The 27214-nt window shown below is 33.5% G+C and overlaps 1 protein-coding gene across 2 annotated transcripts in view; it reads left to right on the forward strand.

The window, feature by feature from the left end:
- Positions 1–27214, forward strand: part of LOC140039958 (atrial natriuretic peptide receptor 1-like) — a 207977-nt gene that overhangs the window by 22732 nt on the left and 158031 nt on the right. Inside the window, exon 1 of one of the 2 annotated variants that reach the window (XM_072085545.1) lies at positions 1132–2177. The exons of the other annotated variant lie outside the window; for it this stretch is intronic. Within the exon in view, the coding sequence (XP_071941646.1) occupies positions 1448–2177 (730 nt within the window). The 5' untranslated portion in view covers positions 1132–1447. Of the gene's footprint in view, positions 1–1131; positions 2178–27214 lie in introns of those variants that run through there. 2 annotated transcript variants of the gene reach the window in all.

The raw sequence follows: 27214 nt of genomic DNA on the forward strand, positions 1-27214 counted from the left end.
CTTTTTTTTTCTTAATTTAGTTAATTTATAAGTAGGTCTAATTTATGTTATTTTTTCTATGGACCAGAGATTACAAAACAAAGAAGATTGAATTGAATTATCGATTTGTAGCTGTATTGTTACTGGTGACCACTGAGTCACTGTATATAATACTTTCTCTATTTCTTTCATCATTATACAAACTACATGTTAGATATTATAATATAACCTAAATAATAGGCACAATCATGGAATATTAAGAAGAGTGGAATCACAATTGTATTTCGTTTTCAATATACCGGGGTACACTGAAGTTATAGTTTTTTTAGTAGGCCTATGTGCGAACCTCACTGAAATAGTGTGTGTTAGCTATGCAACCACCAGCGTTATTAAAACAGATTAAAGCACTCCACCAGTAATGAATTACGTCATCGAAATCACTGTCCAGTGTTGTTTGAAGGCTGTTTATTGTACAGTACTATCTCCTTCAAAAACATAAGTTTTCGGTTCCCTGGAGTAAGGTTATGGTGTTTAAATATTCCATTGTATTTAGACAATTGTCAAGGTGAGTTTTATTTGTACACTGATTGTGTAGACATTTATGAGAAGGCTTCATACCGATAATATGCATTGCTGTAAATATTATGGGTTGTAAAGCGAATAGTTGAAATCATAAAACCCATAACAATGCGGCTAATGACAAAGGCACTAATCATCCTCGCCGCATGATATAGGCCTAAAGGAGGAGTCATCAGGACAAGGTAAGCAGCGCCATTTTTTTTTTTTTTTTTTTTTATTATGGTTTAAAAACAACTTCCACACCAGCAGCAAAAGCTGAAAAGGATGGATTACAATACAAATTATTCCATCAAAATACAAATATGAAGAACACAATGCATCCGTGGCTGGTACAATTCTTACTAACTGTACGTGTGGTGTGAACTCGATTCTTTTTTAAACTGGCAGTCTACAACATCTTTTATTTTACATGAGTTTATTAGTGCACGTTACTTTCACAGTATGTCCGTATTTATTACACATGGTTTTTGCTATCAATCAACGTTGAGGGCTCACTGTATAATGCCACAATGTCAGTTATTTCAGGATTGCTGAGTACTACTGGCTGCTACCCTGCTGGAACGTCCCTCTCTATTGGATTGTTAAGGCATTCATTATCTTCAATTGGTCCACAGATGATTTTACATCTATGAGAGAACTATCAATCTAAATTGAGATGCTATTTCTAATTCGTACTTGTTAACTTGGAATTTAATCATAGATCGGTGTTGTTTTTGCTTCTACCTATTACAGGTTAGTGTCTTGTGCTTCAGGAAATCTATTCATAAAGGCTTTACACTAAATTAATCGGAATACACTTTGGAACATACTAAACGCTAAACGGAATTAATACGCTTAAACGGATAAACACAACGTTTACTTTTACTTCATATTTCCTACGCGTAAATTTATGATTTCTACATCTAAATTGAAAATGGATGTATATATTATCATATTGCTGATAGGCCTACCATCCGTAATGGCCACGGACATTCGAATAGGTGTTATCGCTCCTAATTCAACCAACTTCCCGTACTCGTTAAGGAACGTGATACCTGCTATCGACATGGCTACTAAAAGTATGGAAAAGTATTTACCAGGATATAATGTTACTATTTTCAGTGAAGATTCTGCTTGCGATGCCAATGTTGGAGGCATTAAACTAATTGATTTGTACAGTAAAAATATGGATTTATATCTGGGACCTGTGTGCAGTTTGGTATGCTCTCGTGTTATACCGTTCGTAAACCACTGGAAACGACCATTAATAACACCGGCATGTGATTCCGTGTATTTTAACAACAAAACACAAAATCCGATGATTACGCGGAATTACCTCGTTGATACATCAAAGACCATTATGGCAATAGAAGCACTCCTTGATTTCAGAGAGTGGACAAGCATATTTATATTAACACAGACGGATCCAAATTTTAACAAACCTCGCATATGTTATACTCTTACAGCGCCAATGTACACTTATTTTACAAATAGTGATGTGTACAATGTAGCCTACGAGCAATTCCACTACAACTTTATGCAGCCTGGCTTTGAATATACAGATAGCCAAACAAATGAAAGAAGTTTTGGCCAAGATGCTGTCATAAGTGTTTTGGAAATGTTACAAAAGAGTGGAAGAAGTAAGTTTGATTTGTCTTTTCGTAGTTATCATGCAATATTTGTTGTAATGTCGTGCGATGCGTACTTTATTCCTCTTGTCAATAAGTTTTAAAGAAAACACGAATGGTTCATTCAATAGCAGTACGTTCACATAGGCCTAATTGTATTTTCATGACGTAACGATTAATCCTGTCTGGGTCTGGTGCGTAGGGCGGGCGGTGAATACGATAGGTTACTTCAATCTATTTGATACAAATAAGAGGGGACATACGTTATTAAAGACTTTTGAGTGAGTCACTAGCATAATTGAACAATTTTGATTCCACATTCACTAAAATATTTGTGAGTATTATCCTTGGGAAATAGTAATGTAATGCCATTTAACAAGTGATCGTACGTTAGTTTTGAGTGACGTATACAAGTATCGTACATCACAGGTTAAGTGCCCTATTTGAGTACCCGTAGACATTTGAACATCCCAACAAATTGGATAATATTGTCATGTTGACGGTGCGCGAGTTGTTTGTTTGGATGAAATGGTGAAATTGTGTTAATTGTTGGAATATAACTATGGAATAAAATATATTTACTCATTCTTGCAAATCAAGTTATAAACCCCGATTTCTAGACACGCTCTAGCAATCTCTAATTTTTTTTAAATACCGAAATCTAAAATCAAAACACTATTTCTTCGTCATGCATCATGTATTTTACTGTATATATATATACAATATAGAGATGTTGAACATGGTTAGTAGTAGGCCTACATGAATAAAGATCACCATGTAAACACAGAAAATGTATGTTTACAGTAACGGTTAATTCGGTTGATATTGTAGTAGCCTATATTTACTGATTACTGTACGGACATTTCGGACGCTAACAATAATTGTACAGTATTAATCTAATTATATTGGTTTAAATTAGACCTAAGTTTAACCCATGTTGTGTGAATAGTATAATCCAACAATATTATCATTCTAAATAATCCCACCTCTTGCCACTATTCTCCAGTTATTGTATTTTCTCGTTAGTATTCCAGTCGGCGTTGTGAAACGCCATGAGTGCCAAATACTTTTTACCAACCCTAGCAGGCAGTCTGGTATACAAACACAATCAATTTATACTAACCAATTCGATTAAAGGCCAATAAATTGATTAGGTTTTAAATTCGTGCCGTTTTACTGTACGTAAATTGTAGAAGGCCTACCAATGTGTGAAAGAGGCCATTGGCAACTATTATTTGAGACGCCATTGTCGTTTTAGTATCGAGTACTTTGTTTATGGCAACGATCTTGTCATATCCATTAATGTGTGTAAAATGTTCCATAAAACACACTTGTGTACCCCAGCCGTGTTCGCTTCCATGTGTCCCTCGATCCATCATCAATATAGATCCGTATATACAGGTAGTTTATACAGTAAAGTGTAATTAAATTTGGAGATCTGATGAGTCGTGTGTGTTTTGTTTATCATTCACCAATGTTCATCTTTGTCATTCATCTTACTTTACTGTGTTTACATTACCACTGATTATTATATTGCATGTCATTATTTTAGCATCCGTAGATTCACAGTGATTTGTGTTTTTTATAGATAGACACAAAAAAATAGATGACAAAAAGGATCAGATTTAAGTAAAGCGATAACGTGGGTAAAGTAAGTTCACATTATTAATGTTTCAGTCCATGTTCACGTAGTCATTATACATTAGTAGGCTAAAACAACCAGAAGATGTGCTTAGCAAGTCCAGTTGATAGTAACATTCTTGTTGAAGTCATGTCTTTGTTTTATTGTCCAACAGCAGTTGTTTTATTTCCACCGAAGTACGCTGTTTTTACATAACGTGCACGTTTTATGAATCAGATAAACGGAACAGAGTGTTTCTAGAATGTAATAACTATGGTTGTTGATGTCTCTCTAGACTGGAGGCCAGCGTGTATGTCAATGACAGTGTACGTGAACAGTCACAGATTGGCCTTTCTTAAGAAATCGTGAGATAAAATAAGTACACATAGTTACCGTATAAATAGGTCACGGTTGACTCAGTACAGATATATAATATTATAGTATAACGATATTGCATACCAGAAATATTTATTTCATTAAAAGGGATTTTTTTTAAATCAATTTCTGCTTCATTGACAAACTTATAGCGTTTTTTATAATTGATTATAAAATAAAGTCTTGACATTTTTTTGTATCTCCCTATAATATATAAACATAATATAATTCAATTGTTGTTTTACAGTATAGGCAACATGTGTAATATTAGGGCTATAAACCGTAATATCAATTCCAAGAGAAATTACTGAAAAATGCAAAAACATAGAGATAAAAATAATATTATAGGCCTAAAGCAACACAAATCTCAAATCATATAGTAGACAATATTTAATTATTCAACTGCGTATCGTGTAAAAACATTGTGAGCGGCATTTGCTGCACATGTGAGCATTCTGCCACCTGTCACAGTATAATCTATGCCCTCGTTTATGTTGGCATTATCATATCTTGCTACTTCAACAGAATCTGACAAAACAATTATAAACGCATTCCCCTTCACAATGAATAATGCAGGTTCATCCTATCATAAATCAGATAGGTAACAATGCAAATAACATCAATGCATTACTACTGGGTATTCTTGTGTGAATATGCAACCGTCCGGCGAATAGCACAACATTGGCATATTAAATCATACTTAAATATGTAATACTATCTACTTACAGCTGAAAAACACTAAATATACGAATTCATCGAGGATGAATAATGTATTCTACTATAAGAGACGTATAAGCAAAATAGGAACTCTGAACTGCACAAAAAGTAAACTTCCGACTTCGTGGTTAAATCAAGTTGGATTTGCATATTCTGCAAGCCTACGTACGCAATTCAATCATTAAAAAAAATCTTTCAAAAAAATACGAAGGGGGAGAGAATAATTCCATTATGCTTATTAAAGCTGTCTTAACGGTTTTTTATCCGAGAATGTATCTGAATTAACATTGACAACTACTCCTGCAGCTGGCCAAATCCGCAAAATCCAGTTTTAACAATTGTTAAATGTTGCAACAGTTGTTGATATTGTTCTGTAAATCATTAGTACAATCCATAATTTAGCTTTAAATTATCTCAGTAAAAGGTAATTATGATTAATGCATAATAATGGAGTTCTCATTAATGGTAATATCCCTGAAATTAGTTACACACCCTTGTAATTCTACGGAATATCAAGTTACTATACCTGAAAATGCTTTCATTGCATCTTTAATTAAACCAATGTTACTAGTTAATGCATGTAATTATCAAAAACTGAAATCATTATACTTTTGTAAATTACAAGGCTGTATTTAGGAAACCAGCAAGCAATCTATATTTTCCGTCCAGTCAAAATGCAATAGCATCGGTAAATCCGTTTACCGATATTTCTGTATAGTTTATATTTTCATAGTTCATTTTATCTACAGTGTGTGTGGCTTGATCAATCGTGTTAAAAATGGAAGACATCCGACTTAATGGTTCTATTTGTTCCATCTGTAAATCACTACAGATATAAATCTAGTTTTTGTTTAAACTATTACAATAAATACCAAACACTATTTTGACTGATACCTCGTTTTCGTTTTATCCTTACGCTGTTAACATGTCGGTTAGTATAAATCTTGTAGATGATCGATTGTTAATGCAACTGTAAATTTTACTGACAGCTTGTAACATCAACGTCCGCAAGTACCATTTCTTAAGAACAACTAATACTGTAACGTAAGACTTCCTGTGGATGACATGCTCTTAAAATTCAAGTTGCATTATTGATACATTGTGATCTCTGGCTCTTTTCTTTTGTTGAAGTCGTTTGTAATTACTGTTTAATGCCACTGTCACTCTACTTATGTTGTTGTAAAAATGCCTTTACTCTCATCCTTACATTTGTAAGGTTAGACATTAAGGATGTTAAAATAGCCATCATCGATTTTAGAGTAATGAAAAGTGTCTCATAAATAACTTGAATTGCAGTTTGAAAACAATATTTCTAATAGCACTCCTATCCTAAACATTGTCCTCAATCTCCCCTCATAAATTGCACGACTAATGCGCGCGCAGTTCGTTCGGGTGTTACATTTTTATCCCCATCCCCATTCGTTTATACCTGTATTTACTTTTTCTTTATTGTATACTGTTTTTAATACCAATTCCTTTGCTACAGTTGAATACCACGTTTTGTATTCTCTAAATCACGATCAGATCATCATAAATTCACTAATTTTAGCATGTTTCGCTTAATATAGTCATGGTTGGTATGGCAACTTAAGTCATCTTATTTCCCATGGTCTTGTGATACATCAGTTTATGTTTAATAGTCGGTCAGTGGTTGTATATCAACTTAAGTATCGCCTTTATTTCAACAATAATAGGTTTCCATATTAGTCCACATCAGAATTACTTAATGTAACGTCTTTATTTTAACAATTAGTTCTAATTCTGTACATCAACTTGGTATTTATTATTTATTTTATTTATAATATTTATATTATCTTTATTTCAAATGCTGGCATGTTTCCATATAAAGTCCATCATCTTTAAACCCGAATGTTATGCCTTTTGGATGTGTTTTCTACAATTTTCCTTCTTCTTTTGTAATTTTTGTCTTGTTTTCCCCTGCAATATACTTGTTCCTCCAAGCTGTGACCTGGGATGTCTCTTACATCTTGTGTATTTTTTTTTAATAAAGGATGATTTGACGAAATAAAATAGTAGCATCACGTTACTATGTGAACATGGACTTTTTGATCGACCACATTTCTGTTTTGAAAACCTGACATGTTTTCACCGAATACTCAAAACACAACGTACAGTACTTAATTTACTGGTATTCTGTGCATTAAACACTTAAGGGTTTTCAAAACAACATCATTATGTGATATACCTGAAGCAATTAAATTGGTGTTTGCCATACGTTGCATATCATGAAATTGAATTTGATACATCTTAAGTAATAAGGTTTTAGTGTACAATATACATATCATATAGTGATAAGAGTAACTAAGAGTGTATTAATGTTATTATTAATTATTATGATTTTTTTTCTCAATAACTGATTTGATTACGAATAATCACCATGTCATACAATAGCGTAAAACAAATTATTGATATAAGTGTATCAGCATAATGAGTTTACTGTGTTGATTCAACCTGTCCTAGCACATGTGACGTCACGTTGTCTAATCTTCCTCACTTTAGTTTCAGAGAGCCATTGTGCTGTGCAATTCTTACATCGAATGAACGCTTACATTGCAATATCTGTATAAATCATCGATGCATTTAAACTGACTGAGTAAACAACTTGAGAGAGAGTAAATCTACATCAGAGATCAATTGTGGCTACATTCGAGACGAAATTGTCAATAAATACGGCAATTAGCCATGTCGCTTTCCAGATCTCTCTTCTTGGTTGCGTATTCTAAACGTGAGGGTAATTTGGTCACTCACTTACATGTTTGCTCTCTGTCCAACATTCGCACGTTTATGTTTATTCCACCTCTTAATGTATATTTGAACGTATAATAATACGTATCTGATAACAGTAGACAAACTTCTTAAAAACGATATGGTAAGCAACTTAGCATATTAGGAGGATTTTCTTGATATATTCAGCTCAATAGGACATCGGTTTTTCATTGAAGAATAGGCAAATCAAGAATATAACTTGAATATTTTAGAGAAACTAAAAACAGCAAACATGTTCTTAAAATCAATTTAATATTAATTGTTAATTAGTTTGCACGATATGATATTACGATACTAGTTGGAGCCATTGTCTAGTTGCTGGTGTAAACTATATTTTATTACAATAACAATTCGCGTTATACTGCATCTAATTGAAACTGAAGTTAACTACATAACGCAGCGTATCGTAGTAATTAGCTGTAGTAAAAAACCTTTTATATGTTGATTTTAATCTGTCGAACTACACAGAGAATTAATCGATGTGGTATCATTCGATTTATTGTTGAGATTCTGTCAACAAAACGTTTGATAACGGTTATTCGGTCAGTTAAAATAAATTGGTGTGTCCGTTCAAAATTGCGTATATCAATATCTTGCGTGAATAAATTGAAAATTAAGCTAGATTCATTAAGGATTTCGAAACATTGATTTATAACATTTGGCGTCCGTCGCTTTAATATGAACTCAATAGGTTTAGACAAGGAGGACATTGGCATTCGTTCAAGCATATACGTATCAACACAAGTTAGAGAATGGCAATGCCTTATATTGTCGATACAGTGTCATAAAGCGGAAAAGTAATTAGTGTAGTACGACTAAGGCTTCACATACGGTAATTAAGCGTTCTAACTGACCGAACAGGTATCTCCGTGTATTTGAACCCATAGCCTGCATTTGTCTTCCAGTTCACATATTCAGGTTTGATCTTGTGTGTGAATATAATATAAGATTAAAATGGTGATAGAGCAAAATAAGCCTAATTCAGTTAGGAGCGGATTATAGTTTTTCAATAGAGAGCATGCTAGCATGGATAATGTTATAACATAAGCACTGATGCGCTGTGTTACAACCGCTAATGTAGAAAACGCCAGCTAATGTCGAAACAACTATTAATGTAGAAAATTGCCTCCCAGCTTATGTAGTTACTATCGCCAGCTAATGTTGAAAATGTTATAGGCTATATTTTACAGAAATCGCTAAATCATGTGCAAATGCATCGATCAGTCTTTCCACCTCGCGTAAGCAACAAACTTTCTAAAACGACCACACATCGTAAGTAACCATCTCTGTTTAAGGGACCGCTTCTCATATTCGAACACCTCTCGTAAGCGACCACTTCTTTTAACGACCACACCTCTCGTAAATTACCACCTCTTTTAAGCACCATGACCTCGTTCTTAATATTAAACGACCGTTTCTCATAATCGACCATCTCTCCCATTACAACCACCTCTCGAAAGTGACCGCCTTTATTGAACGACCATGGTCGATTGTGAGAAGTGGTTCCTTAACAGAGACGGTGGTCGTTCAATCTAGGTGGTCATTTTCGGAAGGGGGTTGTGACGAAAGATGGTCGATTATGAGAAGCGGTCCTTTAATAGAGGTGGTGATCCCTTAAAAGCGTCGTCACTGACGAGAGGTGTGGTCGTTAAGATAGGTGGTACTTATAGAGTCGTCACCTACCACTTACGAGAGGTCATTGTGACGGGAGAGAGTCAATTATGAGAAACGGTCCTGTGTAATAGAGATGAAGAAGTCGTGGTCCCTTAAAAGAGGTGGTCACTTACGAGAGGTGTGATCGTTAAGAGAGGTAGTCCCTTACGAGAAGTTGTCGATTATGAGAAGCAGTCCCTTATGAGAGGAGGTGATCCCTTACGAGAGGTGGATGGTCGATTATGTAAAGCGGTCCCTTAACAGAGATGGTTGCTTACGATGTGTGGTCGTTTTTCTTACGAGAGGTGGAAAGACTGATAGCTAATAGCGATAGATCGATGCATTTGCACATGATTTAGACATTTTTTGTAAAATATATAACATTTTCTACATTAGCTGGCGATAGTAACTACATAAGCTGGGAGGCAATTGTCGTTACTACATAAGCTGTTGACTGTTTCTACGTTAGCTGGTGTTGATTTTATTTACTACATAAGCTTTTGGTGTTTCTACATAAGCTGGAGGTTTTACTACATTAGCGGTGGATTGTTCTACATTAACGGTTGTTTCGACATTAGCTGGCGTTTTCTACATTAGCGGTTGTAACACGCTGACTTAATTCTAAAAGAGACCCAATAACGTTGATATAGAGATGCCTATATAATTATACTTTCGGGACTTTGGGTGTTTTAAGTTGCGTGAACCCACCGGAATAATGTCCATCTCGTTTAAACAAACGGAATATTCTCCGTATGTCAGGTAATTTGTGATATTTGACAGTAAACGATGCCAGCTTTAACGATCGTTTCAAAACTGTGTATACATACTGAATTATCTTATCGGTTCTCAAGTAAAAAAAAATATTTTGGAATTCCCGGCAAAACGTCGGCAGAAAACAGTTAATTAGGCCTAATGACGATTAGGCCTATACTTCATTTGTGTGGTGTATACAAACGGAATGAGAAAAGATACTATAAACAGAATAAGTGGGTAACTAAAATTTCAATCATGTTAATGAATTTGGGACAAATGACGAACTAGGAATTAGTTAAGCGTTTCAGACTAATACATTTTGTTAATTCATCTCTATACCATAATAACTATCGGTTCTACCATCATCAATTTAGACTTTTAATCGTAAAATTATTTAAATTAAATTGAATCTGAATGGCGTTAAGTTGATCCAGGTGTCGACCTAGTGTGATCTAGCTATTTTCATGCAGTAAGATAGGCGCTGTGACGGACTATTTGAATTTATAAGCATCTGCAGATTGATTGATTGAAAATGTTTTAGTCATAGGGTATCATCCATAAGGTATTCAAATCGAAAAGATGTAAACATATTAATAGTTTATCGCATAAGCAAGCCTCAACGCATATTAAATACAAGGATAAAGATGTTTAAAAATAGTATGTTGATATTCTCTAAATTAGGTGTAGTACATACATATACCCTAAATTAACTCCGTGCGTGTCGCTTTGCTGTAAATAACTTTCTTGTATAGATTTCAATTAAAGTTAAATGTAAAACAATTCATTTCGTGTATGATAATCAGACCTAATAGATGCTCAGTTGGTTAGACAGTGAAGGACTTTACTCCACTTGATGTCTGAAAATTACAATCAGTAGGTGCTCAGCTGGATACATGTTGCCTAGAAATTAAGGGCATCGACTAAACTCCACGCTATGGTTGTACCTTCTAGAAAGTAAGGGCATCGACTTAACTCCACGCTATGGTAGTACCTTCTAGAAAGTAAGGGAATCGACTTAACTCCACGCCATGGTTGTACCTTCTAGAAATTAAGGGAATCGACTTAACTCCACGCTATGGTTGTACCTTCTAGAAAGTAAGGGAATCGACTTAACTCCACGCTATGGTTGTACCTTCTAGAAATTAAGGGAATCGACTTAACTCCACGCCATGGTTGTACCTTCTAGAAAGTAAGGGAATCGACTTAACTCCACGCCATGGTAGTACCTTCTAGAAAGTAAGGGAATCGACTTAACTCCACGCCATGGTAGTACCTTCTAGAAAGTAAGGGCATCGACTTAACTCCACGCCATGGTAGTACCTTCTAGAAAGTAAAGGCATCGACTTAACTCCACGTCATGGTTGTACCTTCTAGAAAGTAAGGGCATCGACTTAACTCCACGCCATGGTAGTACCTTCTGTATAAAGATTTATTTTAAAAAGCGGAGGTTAATTTGAACCCATTGGCCCCTGTTTAACTGTACTGTAGATTTATGAATAAATCACATCACGATAGTCGTCGACAGTGTGTATGCATATATCATTCCTAATAGCGATTTATTACATTCATGATAATCGTTATGTATATTATCAGTTTGGCGATCGATATACGTTATAACGAAACATCTATAATTCAAATTTGTAATTTGATGTTCAGATGTGTGATGATAAACATAAATGATTATGAAGATAATATGACAATAAACAATAATAATGTTGCGGGTGATCATCATTGTTGATGTTATGGAGGCCAACTCACAGTTATGATGAAATAAAAATTAACCAGCATGTCGTAAAATCTAATAATTAGCAATTAAATATTCTTATATACAAATGTAGCGGATCCCATAGGCATAGGCCTATCTATCTATACCTTTCATTAGACGCGTTTACATATGTATCCCTTTCATTAGATTAAATTTATCGGGTCCCATAGGCGTATACCTTTCATTAGACCCGTTTACAAAATGTATCGGATCCCATAGGCATATCTATAGGCTACCTTTCATTAGACGCGTTTACATATGTATCCCTTTCATTAGATTAAATTTATCGGGTCCCATAGGTATATCTCTTTCATTAGACGCGTTTACATATGTATCGGATCCCATAGGCATATCCCTTTCATTTGACGCGTTTACAAAATGTATCGGATCCCATAGGTATATCTATCTATCTATACCTTTCATTAGACTCGTTTACATATGTATCCCTTTCAGTAGACTTGTTTACAAATTTATCGGGTCCTATAGGCGTATACCTTTCATTAGACGCGTTGACATATGTATCGGATCCCATATGCATATCCCTTTCATTGATGTCATGGAGGCCAACTGACAGTTATAATGAAATAACAATTAACCAGCATGTCGTAAAATCTAATAATTAGCAATTAAATATTCTTATATACAAATGTAGCGGATCCCATAGGCATAGGCCTATCTATCTATACCTTTCATTAGACGCGTTTACATATGTATCCCTTTAATTAGATTAAATGTATCGGGTCCCATAGGCGTATACCTTTCATTAGACGCGTTTACATATGTATCGGATCCCATAGGCATATCTATACCTTTCATTAGACGCGTTTACATATGTATCCCTTTCATTAGACTTGTTTACAAATTTATCGGGTCCCATAGGCGTATACCTTTCATTAGACGCGTTTACATATGTATCGGATCCCATAGGCATATCTATACCTTTCATTAGACGCGTTTACATATGTATCCCTTTCATTAGACTTGTTTACAAATGTATCGGGTCCCATAGGCGTATACCTTTCATTAGACCCGTTTACATATGTATCGGATCCCATAGGCATATCTATACCTTTCATCAGACGCGTTTACATAACATGTGTCAGATCCCATAGGCATATATATACCTTTCATTAGACCCGTGTACATTTTTTTTTTTATATATGTAATATTTTGAAAACAATTTACACAATTTAGCCTTTGGCTACAATGTAAATTTTAGCTTTATTGAATAAAAAACCTCGAATAATATGTATCGGATCCCATAGGCATATCCCTTTCATTAGACGCGTTTACATTAGATGCGTTTACATATGTATCGGATCCCATAGGCATATGTATACCTTTCATTAGACGCGTTTACATTAGATGCGTTTACATATGTATCGGATCCCATAGGCATATCTATACCTTTCATTAGACGCGTTTACACTGTCACTGGCGCCGTCATCCGTTCGTTAAAACAGAACAAGTGTGAATGCACGATGGATAATTTAATGTTGAAAGATTTCGATTTTGAATTCTTCATTTAGACTCTTCTCTGATCGTTCTTATAGTTGTCGAATAATGTTTTCTAATCTTCTACATATCGCTGAACAACTGTAGTAATATTCCAAGAAGCATAGTTTATTGTAAATGCTATTTTTTTAATAATGCTCATGAGATAAAAACCTTAAATGCTCTCTGCCTTCACTCGCCACTGTTTAACGAATAGTTGTTCCCTAACCTCTACTCACGTTTTACAATCAATATAGTTTCTTTAAACATATTCACAATTACCATCGGTCATTTTCACCCGACCTTCCCACACAAAGCTATAACTATCACAATACATTATTCCATTTTGATACAAAATAATGTTTACAACTTCGAACGGAAGTAGGCCTAAAGGAAGATTCAAGTCCTGGACTCCAAACCAACTGGGTTCGGAAATAGTAACGTAATAAAGCAGAAAACTAATCTATCTACGAATCTATAACTTCGCGCTAAAACATTGACATTTTTAACTACTATGTTGATAAAGGGAATATTTAGAAACAACGTTAGTGTTAGTTTTGCCTGAAAATGCTTAGCACGACAGAACGAGCAGACGAAGTAGGGCGATTGTGAACACAGAGGGGATGATTGTATAAGTTATGATTGATAGTTTTAACACTGTATTGTACACATGTATGAATTGTGTTTTATCGTGTCTATTTATGACCGCCTATGAATATCAATGCGCCATCATTCCTCTCTTTCTCACATTACTATTGTTATATTCGAATAAAAATACGAATTATTGAATGATCAATGGCTCTTAAATTTCAAACATTTCTACAGGGGGCTCGTAAATTATTAAATATTATGTTCAATACTTTTAATCATCTTTCTAAATATTATTTCATTCTAGAAAATGTATATTATGTTGCTCTGATAAAAGGTCTAACCTTGCCCGAAACCTCTGCTATTTTTTCTGGCTGTTTTACTTTTGATTTAGTTTTTTGCTTATTTTATTTTAAATCCAAAGGCAAATTACTGAAAAAATGGCAACGCTGTGGGTATCAGTGGCTGGATCTCAATGGAGATACAAAATAAAAGCGAAAAGCTAAATCAAAACGAGAAGTAAAACAGCCAGAAAAGTTAGCAGAGTTTTCGGGCAACACTAGCCCTTCATCAGTGCAAAGGCAATTTACTGAAAAATTACAATGCTGTGGGTATCAGTGGCTGGATCTCAATGGAGATACAAAATAAAAGCGAAAAGCTAAATCAAAACGAGAAGTAAAACAGCCAGAAAAGTTAGCAGAGCTTTCGGGCAACACTAGCCCTTCATCAGTGTATATATATAGCAATTGTGTTGGGTAGCACTGTGTAAATTATATATAAATCATACTGTAAGTTATAGAAACAGTGCTCATATTCGGAACATGATCTCATAATTGCGTCGAGCATAGCTCATTGGCGACAGTTCCGTATTTTTTAGTTGTATGAAAAAATGTCTCTGGCGGGATTCGAACCTGCAACCTCTCGCTTACAGGGCGAGTATCATACCACTAGACCAAAGAGCCATATATGGTATTATGGAACTGTCGCCAATGAGCTATGCTCGACGCGATTATGAGATCATGTTCCGAATATGAGCACTGTTTCTATAACTTACAGTATGATTTATTTATATATATATATTATGATGAAAATATTAATTGAATACATAACCTGATACTAATTAGACTAACTATCGTAGACTTTAAAATATAAGTACGAATTAACTTGCATTTTAGGTCTAAAACTATACCATACTCTAATGTAAAATACCAGTTAAATACTGTAGGTTTAAATATAAGGTAAATGTCTATTTACTCGGAATCATTATTGAACACTGTGTGATATTTATACCTCCGTCATAGGGGGTTATATTTTTGTCTGAGATATTTGAATGTGTGTTTATCTGTTAGCAGGATAACGTCAAAACTAAATGACGGATCTTTACCAAATTTAATCAATATATATATATATATGGTCACAGACGACTCCATTAAATGTTGGAAGGGGGCAGGAGGAAATCTGAACCGGTGGCCGTATTTACCAATCACACTTACTGTGAGATATTTTCCTTATATATTAAAGATGTATTGTCCCTTTGACAAATTCCAAAAAAATAAAAATAAAAAAATTTAAAAAAAAAGTCGGTCATTTTGAAGTATCATAATAGTTATTAACTTTCACCAAAAATTAGTCGAAAAAAAAAATCATTTAACTGAAATACAGGCATTTTTTTGTTCACTAAAATAACTTTGACTTCCAGTCAAAGTTTTCAATCAAAACATATCTCATAATGCAACGCGCTTGTTTAGCTACTCTGTATGCATAATCATAAAACTTCCTCGCGACCTGTGTGAGAACACATTCTCAACCGTGACGAGTTGTAAACAATCCTAATTAGCATCATGCATAATGCATACTCGTGGTTTAAAATCTTTGTTTACTTTTGCTCGCGAAGATTTTCTTGACGAAATGTAATCAAATTAATTTAACTGTTAATTTACGTAAACTTGTTGTTTTTGGCTCGAATTTTAAAATTAAAGTGAATAACTTTAATATTACTTTGATATGGCCATTTTAAATTTAGAATATTTTGACCTTCATTTTTTTGTTTCAAGGGACAATACATCTTTAAGTATTTCACTTAAATTGGGTATGGGTAAGTGTTTCTCTTAGCCTAGTGTCATGATAGGTGAATACGGCCACTAGATCCTAGTTCTGGGCCACAATTTTAGGCTGTAACGACAAAACTACACGACGGACCTTTAACACATGTTACTTACAGATAGATATGTGGTCACGGAAGACTCCATTATTATTTTAATAATTTTAGGCCATTATACTATAATACGTGAAACTGTAAGGTTGATATTTATCACGATTCTTTCTTTTTTTATATTTTTACTGATCGCCCTCGTTTGTGCTGTACTCGTTTTAAATGCCAGCAACTGTTGTAATGCATAGATTCTACTTGTTTGATATTTCTGTAGTATATATATAACTATCAATTACTCTATAAATTAAATAAACAATTCACACTATGGCCCAAAAAATAATTAAAATCATAGGCAATTGATGTTTTTATTTCCTGCTGTGTGCTAACACTATTATACTTTTACTGGTCTCAGCTGCTGTACCTTACACAAGACAGTAGGCGGTGTCATGTCATTGCATACATTCAATTCTGTAAATTATTGGTTTAGCTTTGTTCCCACTAGGATACAACGCAAGGACGTAAACGCAACGCAAGCGTATTGACCAATCCAAGCGACAGTTCGAAAAAAAATCCATCGCTTTGGATTGTTCTTATACGTTGCGTTCCTTTCGTGTTGAGTCTCTAGTGGGAATCAAGCATTCCAACCTGGACGTAAAAGCAAGGACGTAATCGCGCATCCGAACAGCCGTTTGTGATTGGTCAAATCACTTGCGTTGCGCCTACAGCTCATTACAACTGTGTCCAAGTGGTAACTAAACATTTAAATATTAGATTTCTTTAACTAAACAACATAGCAATGCATAAATTGCTGTTCTATACTTTGTATCAATTAAACTGAGTCTCTTTTGAATAGTTTATATTGCAATCAACTTTGATGCCACTCATATAGTATACCCAGTGCTTGAACCTCAAATACAATCTTGGATATCAGTGAACTTACTCTAATATATTGAAGATGGCATGGTTTTAAAATGGAATAATGATATATTCTAAAACAGCATAAAGTAGAACAACATAAAAGCGATGCTTTTGTACAGTCTAAAACCGTTACGAGGTTCTTCTCGTATGGCAAGAAGAGAAACTATAAACAACTTCCTCATACAAGCACGGATGGAAGAACTAATTCAAATTGAATTATTTTTATTTATTTTTTACACCAGAATGATGTGTCAACAATATTATTGTTAATGTTTAATTTATTAATAATCAGAAACTCGTGTTGGAAATAAAGAAAGAAATTCATGTCAATGAGCTCACGTGTCTCATTGACCTTACAATAACATTGTATTAAACGCTTTTTGGTAAAACTTTTTCAATTTAATGAATTTATAAAAAGTTGTTTTTATTTTATCCATGACCTTTGTTTTTATCATACATGCCTTCTTCTTCTTGTTTGCTTAAACTAAAGTATTTTAATTGTATAAAATTAGGGCCTATGGTAAAAAATAATAATATTTTTTAAATTGTCAATACAAATTAATCAAGCGGTGGAATTAAAGAAATACATTGATATTGATTACAGTATTATAGAACTCTGAGTTGTCAAGATGACTGTAATCATTTATGCTCTATTGACCTCGAATAGATTATATTGCTTGGTAAAAGTTTGATGATGCAGATAGCATCTTACATTTTGAATAAAATCAATCTTTTGGTTCGTTTCGTTGAAGTTTATTTTACTAAGCACAATTAATAGAAGAGTTTTGCATAATTGCCTTTAGTCATTAACAGCCTTGTGGGATTAGGTGCTCTTGTTTAATGTGCATCATATTAATCAATGACAATTTAACCAAAACCGTTTATTATGTTCATAAATGTGTTTTTTTTTTCTCGCTGTTTAGCGTACTACATCGTGAAGTAAATATTAGCAGGTTTTTATACCTTTGAGTTATAAGTATATCCATTCACACAACATTATGTTATTTCATGAATGTCGACGTCGGTAGGCTTACATATAATACTTTCATACTTCCATGATGTACCTTACTATAATCATAACGATGTATCGAGGCCTGTGTCTCAGCTAAACTCTTTTCAACCCAGTGTGTACATTCAACCCATTATATAATTGTGATATATATTTCCATCGAAATCGTCTTGCAAAATATAGCACTTAAAAGTAAATTAGTTCTATGTGTTGTGTTGCAGTAGTGTGAAGCATGAAATGAGGCGGCACTATATTTATGAACTTTGATCATAGGCTATTTAATGGTTTGTTGGATTCTACAGTTATTAATTCTTTGATCGGTAAATGACGACCATGCACTAATGTACTCGCTTTGTTTACCACAAAAATTAAATACAAAAATCCATTATATGCATATTATAATTAGGCCTATAAGACATTATTATTATTATTATTACCGTATTATATACATATGATTTACCTAATCGGTGGATGACAACCACATTTGAAAAAAAAATCCTTTTTAATGCGATCCAAAATATGTGGAGAAAAGTCCTATTGGTGTTTATCAATAGCGTTATACAATATTGGAGAAACGTTATTTCTGGTGGCTGGGAAAGATTGTTGTAGCCCTGGGCAGATTGTTTATTATACAAACGTTTTAGCTATCAGACGATACAATACATGGTTTTTAAATTATCTATACAATGAGTTTATTTGTTGGGTTTCGACTCAGTAGCGTCTTTATTATAATCAAATTATTTTTTGTGTTATTCAAGCGACGATTGTGCTTCATCAATTCAATTATTGACCGTATTTTTAAATAGTGGCTATACAATTTCATTTAAAAGGTTCCTAAGTGCCGAACGTTTATAATTAAACTGTGTAACAGATACATTGAAAACTTGACTTATTTATTATAGTTCTATGTATCTCCTGTTGTGTAGGCAACGGTTTGGTTTATATCAAAAGGATCGTTAATTATCGTTCCTCTTCTAGATAACGATTCTATTGTTATATTGGTTGTTATATCTAAAATGCATATTTCCTCGTTTATTTACAGCGAAATAGAGCGTGCATTCATGAGCTTGGATGAGGTTCTCAATCCTTCTCCAATATGGAGAAAAGTGATGACGTCACGTTTCCGACTGCGCTGGGTACAAACAAAGTTCGGTCGACCGTCTTGTCCTATTCTAACGCATTGATTTAACACCGCTTTTTCGTACATCCCGATATATTTTGTTTTTACATAATTTAGAATTGTTCAGCTTGCTTTATTTTACTACGTTACTACTTTTTTTCTTTCAGTTTATAATCGCAATGTTAATAAAATAGCATTTTAAATTTCGTGTTATAAGCACTTTTTAGGCCTCTTTCTTTGGCGACGAGTTTATACTAGCAGTATTTTTGCGTTTGTTTATGGAAATGTGCGAATCAATATACATTTCTAACTTTCAGTTTACTATATATTTATTTATAATGTATTGCTTATTGAAGTTTGAGTTTTCAATATGTTAGGTAAAATGTTGAATTTTACTAGTTTTGAAGAATAAACTAGAGTCATAGTGATCGGCAAAATGTCGCTGCTATAGGTGGCTAAGAACGACCGCACACGGCTACCTCTGATGTCGTGATGTAACACGACATTCAAAATGCTATTTGTCGAACATTGCGATTATAAACTGAAAGTGAACTTACGATATATTATCAGAAAAATATTCAACAGTAGTAACGTAGTAAAATAAAGCAAGATGATCAACTCTATGTAAAAACGAAATTTATCTAAGTGCAGTCGGTAGCCAGGAAACGTGGCGTCACACTTTTTCTCCCTATATTGGAGATCCCATGATAGAGCTCTAAACGCAGGGATGCAATTTGACCAATCACGTCACGATAAATCATCATGCCACTTGTGATTGGTCAACTCATTTGCGTTGTGCGTACGTTATAGCATTATGTGGAAAGCAGCGTGATTGTAACGCGGTCGTGTATCGCGTCCGCGACGTCTCATGCTACTATCAAAATCATTTACATACTTACAAAATAGAATCTCAAATAACGTCACCAAGTGTACACAGACAATAATGTGCACTAATAATACTTTAGAATTAATCAATTATTAATAAATAAACTTTAATTTACTTATTTATGCATGTTTCAGTGAAGCAATAATTTGACTATAGTACCATTTGATTGTATCAGTTTGAAATAAATATTATAATGTTTTGTGTTGGAAATACCATTTTTAATTACAATCTATGCTTGAAATTTTTTAATCAAAATTTGAGAAGATAATTTTTTGTACTTGGAACATTATTTATGTATAATGATTCTTGCTATACAACAAACATCTTTAAAAAGAGGTTGATTGTATTTATCAATATCATGAGCGTGATTATCAGAGCGAGAAGAACAAAATGACTTGGAACATGTGGATTACAGATCTAACATGACTGGAATACCACCACTCACCTCGTGACGTATAAAACAACAATACAATGTCAATTTTCATTTAAAATAAAGATGGTTATTATTGTTATTTAGAATGATTAGTTTTGTTTTTTGGTTCACAAGGGCCACAATTAGTAAAGATAATTCAGATCTACAACGTGTTGCTAAGTCGGTATGCGTCACGTGTCATTGGAACTGAGCAAAGTTCTATTAAATCGGTTTTTGAAAACCGATTAATTAGGAAAACACATTCTATATTGCAAGAGTCTACTCATCCCATGCATAATGTTTTTGAGGTGTTACATAGCGGTAGAGTGACGTTACCGGTCCATCATCTGTTTCGTATTTTGCCATTGGGCACTGACTTGTCAGTATCCGTACGAGAGTTTTTTGACTTAGTAATTGTTTTTGTTAGTTTTTCATTTATCTGTTTTTGTATATCTCAGAGTAAACATAATTAATTATTTAAACGTTTTTTCATTCAAACTGATGAATGAATAAATTAATTATTTAATATTAGTCTGCTCCATAAAAGGATAAAGGCGTGTAATTATTACCCGTATTTTACCCAATCATCAAATATTACATTAAATCCAATTATTGGGTATTATCGAATCTGAGGCATGGCCAAAAGCAAATCTAAAATCAAACACCTTCGACTAATTACCAAATCTTGTTTAGATATTAGCATAATTTCGTTCAATCTGCCCGTCCGTTTCGACGGCTCTGAGTTAATTGAATCTCTTTTTCCAAACGTACAGTCAGTTTTAATAGCCTACATTATATAGAAAAAATTACTAATCTCAGATTGTAATAAATTATGAGACTGTATTTATTATCTTGCTCTTTCTAGAGATTAATAATAATAGAATCACGTCCAACCAGAGATATAGATGATCTAATTAGTTTTTGGTCAAATTTGAATTTATTAACAAGTAGTACAGTAGAGTGAAAAGTAGAGATAAATTGGTCCCTTCTCTGCAGGATAATCGTACCGTCAACTAGAATAGTATGATGTAACCTCGTCCCTCCTCTGTAGGATAATCGTACCGTCAACTAGAATGGTATGATATGTAACCTCGTCTCTCCTCTGCAGGATAATCGTACCGTCAACTAGAATAGTATGATGTAACCTCGTCCCTCCTCTGTAGGATAATCGTACCGTCAACTAGAATGGTATGATATGCAACCTCGTCCCTCCTCTGCAGGATAATCGTACCGTCAACTAGAATGGTATGATATGTAACCTCGTCCCTCCTCTGCAGGATAATCGTACCGTCAACTAGAATAGTATGATGTAACCTCGTCCCTCCTCTGTAGGATAATCGTACCGTCAACTAGAATGGTATGATATGTAACCTCGTCCCTCCTCTGCAGGATAATCGTACCGTCAACTAGAATGGTATAATATGTAACCTCTTTCTTAGAATGGAGTGACATTTTACAACCTTACAACCTTACATCAGCAGCACTGACAATAATCATCGCAGTATACTATTAACTAGGCCTCAGGGTTCTGCTTTTCAACCGATTGCATTGCCTCATAGTTGTAGTTTTCCAAATCCCTCTTTCCCCGATTCGGTTTCTATTATAAATCTGGCTAATCATGTTTTGTTTCAAGTTTCAAGTTTCAAGTTTATTGTTTCACACAATACAATACAATAGAACAGTAACATAAATTAATAACAATTGTGTGAGGAGGACGCATTAAGCCAAGGCTTTAAGTTTGGTCCTCCAGATAATTAATATATTTAATTATTTAATTTAAGTGAGAGAACAAAAACAAACTTCTTTCTTTCGTCAAATTGACAAATAAAATTAAACAAAAAGGCACAAAAAAGAAAAAAAAAACAGTCTTAAGGCAATTGTGAATTACTAATGTTCTAAATAGTTTGAAATAAGTGTTTGTTTGTATTTTGTTTTAAATGTATTTATGATGGTTATTGCTTTTAGATTGAGCGGTAAGTTGTTCCATATATACGGTCCATTGTAAATAAAAGATGTTGTTCTTCTAAGTAATATGGTATGCTTTTCGTATATTAGATTTTTTGCAGTTGAAGATCTGGTGTTGTAAGAATGATTAAAATTTTGAAAATAGGAGTAAAATTGAGTTGGTAATTTATTATGATTTAGGCGGAACATGAATAAAGCTGTTTGGAGTTTATTTATATCAAATATATTTAAAGTATTGAGAGAATAAAAAAGTGGTTTGGTATGAGATTTTGGAGGTGCTCCCGAACAGATTCTGATAGCCTTTTTTGTAATTTAAAGAGAGAATTAATTTTCGTGTTATCAGAACCTGTCCAGGGGCAGCATCCAGTAAATTTATCTACAGTTGTAGCCCAAGCAACATTGCAGTATGATAAATAGGGTAAAATAAGAGTATTATACAGGGAAAATAAGATGTTTAAAGGAAGTATGTACTTCAATTTACTTAAAATTCCAACGTTTCTCGAGATTATTTTAGTTAAATATGTTATGTGAGGTTTCCAATTTAGTTCCGAGTCAATAGTGACTCCAAGAAATTTTAAGTTTTCTGTTCTCTTTATTTGGTTGCCATTGATATATAATTGCTCTGTTAGCTGTTTGTTACTTTTTTTATTAATATTAAAATAAATATAATTTGTTTTTGAAATATTCAATGATAACTTATTTGCTTTTGTCTTTCATATTCATTCAATAAAGTATGTTCAAATTCAAATAAACATTTATTTCTTTCATTCATATTTGAGTAAAAAACATTATAACTATAATTTCTGATATTTTATATATAAATATTTTTTTTTAGATATATAATACAGTAAATCATAATGTATAAAAAAAAGATGATTCAGTTATATACAAAATAAAAGAGGCAAAAAAAGTATCGATCAATTGGAAACAAAAATCCAATTGAAACTTGTATGTTGGGAAGCCATGTAAGAAGATTATATACTTATATATATATATATAAATGTAAACATATAACTACACATACACATATAGATCAACAGACATACACACACACCCACACACACCAACAGTAAAGGAAGCAATTTCGAAAAAGTTTCTAAAGTTAAAAAAAATATTACAAAATAGAGAAAACAATTAGTTATAATTTGAAATAAGATAAGATAAGATAAGATAAGATAAGATAACTTTTATTGATCCTCAAAAAGGAAATTCATTGCTCGTCATAATAACAAGAAAACACAATAAAAACAAATATAGCATAAAACCATTCATATAAAAACATCAAAAATACAAGATAAAATTATCTTCTTGACTTTCTGTTGTACTGGATGATACCGGAGGGAATAAAGGATTTGGCATATCGATTTGTTTTTACACTGAGGAGCCTCAATCTACCACTTGGATTAAGTTGGTCTATGATCACTTTGTGGAGAGGATTAGAGGCATCCGACTCAATGCGTTCAAAATCTTTCTGGAGGTGTTCTAGGTGCACATTGGTAATGCCAGACCAATCATTTTACCAGCCCGACGGATGAAAGTTTCAAGGCGTCCTTTATTCATAAGATATGTTGTAACACACCTGAATGTATTCTTGCAATCTGATTAGTTAATTACGTATCACGTGTCATTTTAGAATTAGCCCTACCTAAAGCGAATCGAAAGCGGCAGCTTATACGCATGCGTATTGGGATTTGGAAGATGGAAACATGAATTCGGAATTTGATAATTTCTGCCACGTGACGTTGTTGACTGATCGCGTTGGGATATCGACTTGTTGTGTGCGCCCGGTCTCTGCTGCGTGTAAATTCGGAGCACTCGTCTCCGCTTCGTTAAGAATAGAGCAGTCAATTTTTCAACTAATGAAATAGTCTCACAATCCAACTCATAAACATTAATTATTTGTATAATATCATGGACCTATGTATATGTCCATGATATATGATAAGTAGAATTACCGATCGTGGTAAACAGCATGTATGTAATATGTATGTCCTGTTAACATGGCCAATGCTTGGTTTTAAAAAAAGAGAGTATTATTAGCAAAATCAGTAATAATTATAGTCATGAGTAGTAACGGAAACATAATCATAAAATGTAATGTCATACACTCGAATAAAGTCATACAGCTAATAAACAAAATGTATAATAAACGAAGTACAGTTTACAGCGCGAGAATCATTAAAACTGGCAATAAAGTAGGCCTAATACTAATTTCTTAAGCATTGACTAGATTAAACCAAGTATTACCGTAAATCCTGATTATTCGTAATGCGTCGGTTTTCTCAAAGAATTCTGGGCATTGCCCTCTGATTGAACACACAACATACGTAATATTATTAACATTGTTTATATAATGCATATAATAGGTATTTATCTAATAGTTCTATTGTTTTGATAATATAAGTACAGTAGTATGATATTTCAGGAATAAAGAACATAAATCTGAGACAGTGATAGACCTAACAGAATACAAGAAGATAGTCGCATTATAATGTGTATTACAGTATTAACATTCTATGGCAGTTCATCGTTCATTGTTGACATTTCACTAAATCCGCTTCTGTCGTTTATTATTATTTAGTGTAGTAAAACAGTACATTGAAAACACATTCATATTCATATTTCTGTTTCCCTGTAACGTAAACAACTAATCACGCCAAAAAAATTATTATTATAGTACAGTACAGGCAGGTAAGAGTGAAATTACACTTCACTCTTCCTTGGTACAAGGCAATGCTGTTTCAGCACAACTTGTATTCTACCATGAAATCAGTGTTTCGATTGTGTCATAGCCTAGACATAATGGTACAGTTTTGTAACAGATTCATGTCTTTCAGTTAAAAGTTATTTGTAATTTAACATAATAACCGAGACCATACAAATCATTAATATAGTTGTGCATAATCAGTGTTGAATTACAAAAGCAAACAAAAAATGCTGGTTAAGGGTAGTTGAAATCATAATGTGAATATTGTGTCGGTATATATCAAAGGAGATTCAAATTATGCCATATTCTTTTCAACTTGATTGACCATGTACCAATTTAATAAATTGTTTAATTTGTTTGTATTAGTAGGATATTTCACGTTCAGTTAACTGTTTGATGAAACTCCCTTAAACTTAAGGGTGGTTTGTTCATCTCCCGGCAGTCACTTTTGATAACACTGTTGGTCGGTCATTTACCACTCGAAAGCGATCATCCAAATCTCTTTAAAATCTTATTTGGCAGTCTACTGGTCTAAACAATACACAACATTGAGAGGCCATCTGCGTTGAGAACGCATCGTACATAAGCTCAATACATGTTTGATCATCTATCTATCCAAATAAAGATGATAAGTAACTGAACCACACGGAAATTAACAGAAACATACCCTCATGCACCAATGCATTAATGGACATTTTATGGTCATAATCCATGAATAACTTTAAAAGTATACAATTGCTAATTTGTTGCCTCTATATGAAGACATTCAATGCAATAACCAGTTTACTAATGTTTTTTAAAGATATTTACACACTCTCGAAGATTATTTATCATGCATCATATTATTGTTTTCTTTATCTATACTTGTAATGATTGTTTATTTTGCGAGCCTTCTCTTTAGCGCATCCGCCCAATCTATAGTCATTTATTAATTTTATTTGGAAGAGAAAGACAATTACTGTAAAGAATTTGGACTTCGTCAAGTTTACATCATCCTCATGTATATTTAAAATGTGTTTCGTGAACAGGAACTCTATACTTTGTTTAAACAATTTTACTTTATTATATAAATATATATCCGATAATGATACATTATATCCGTAATAAACAATACACGAAATTTCCATATAATGTAAAACGCAAGCGATCGGTTGCTCTTCTATACCACAAACCATGGAGGTATAAATACCTTCATGCACAATCTGTACTTAATCCAGTGTTGTTATTATTGATTGGCATAATGTCACAAGAACATACATTATTAACGACATTCATTCCATATTGTTTGTAATGCAAAATTAGTGAGTGTCAACAAAAGCTTACATTTTTCAATCATAGTAAGATTCCTCGTGGCCTAAGAAGATCGTGTTACCGGATTATTCGTGATGTTATCATTATCCTGTGCAACTTAATTTCCTATTCACATTATAACATGTCCTCCTCTCCCCATATATCATGCTTGGATGTTATTCTGTTAGCTCTATTCAAATATTATATGTAATCATACGCCTATGCACAAAACGTGTTTGAATATCAGAGAGCTAATTTAGCACGTCTTCTCTTAATTCTTCTACGATTGCCTATTAAAATTACCTATCGCCATATCGTGTTGTACGTATCATGTATAAACTTTGACATCAAAGATTACTAATGTGACTTTTTAGACATTTCAAATCCAATCTGTGTGTGGTCCGGATTTAAGGTTCTCTAACACTGATTCACACTTTTACATAATTTTCCTCAAATGTAAGAATTAATTTCTTTGATGTATAAATCGCATCAACAGATTTAAATGATATATAGAGTTTTTTAACTGTTAGATATCAACTTTTTACACTTACGGTGGTGAATTTATAGCATTGTGGCGCCAGGGCATGTCATGCCTACTAAAATAGTAGTGGAATATCGTCAAACTAAAATAGTAATGGAAGGTATCGTCAAACGGTTAATTACCTTGCGGTTTAGGGTGTAATTAAAAAATCCACCTCATGAGGTGGATTTTTTAAACATCAAGTTTATCTCAAAATTTACACCACACGCGACCATTACACGTGTAAATTTGTTCCGTCCGAACGGGCTCCAAAGTTTTACACACTACTAACTAACTACATACAATGTATGGGTAAT

Source organism: Antedon mediterranea, chromosome 2, assembly GCF_964355755.1.
Source record: "Antedon mediterranea chromosome 2, ecAntMedi1.1, whole genome shotgun sequence".
Lineage (NCBI taxonomy): Eukaryota > Metazoa > Echinodermata > Crinoidea > Comatulida > Antedonidae > Antedon > Antedon mediterranea.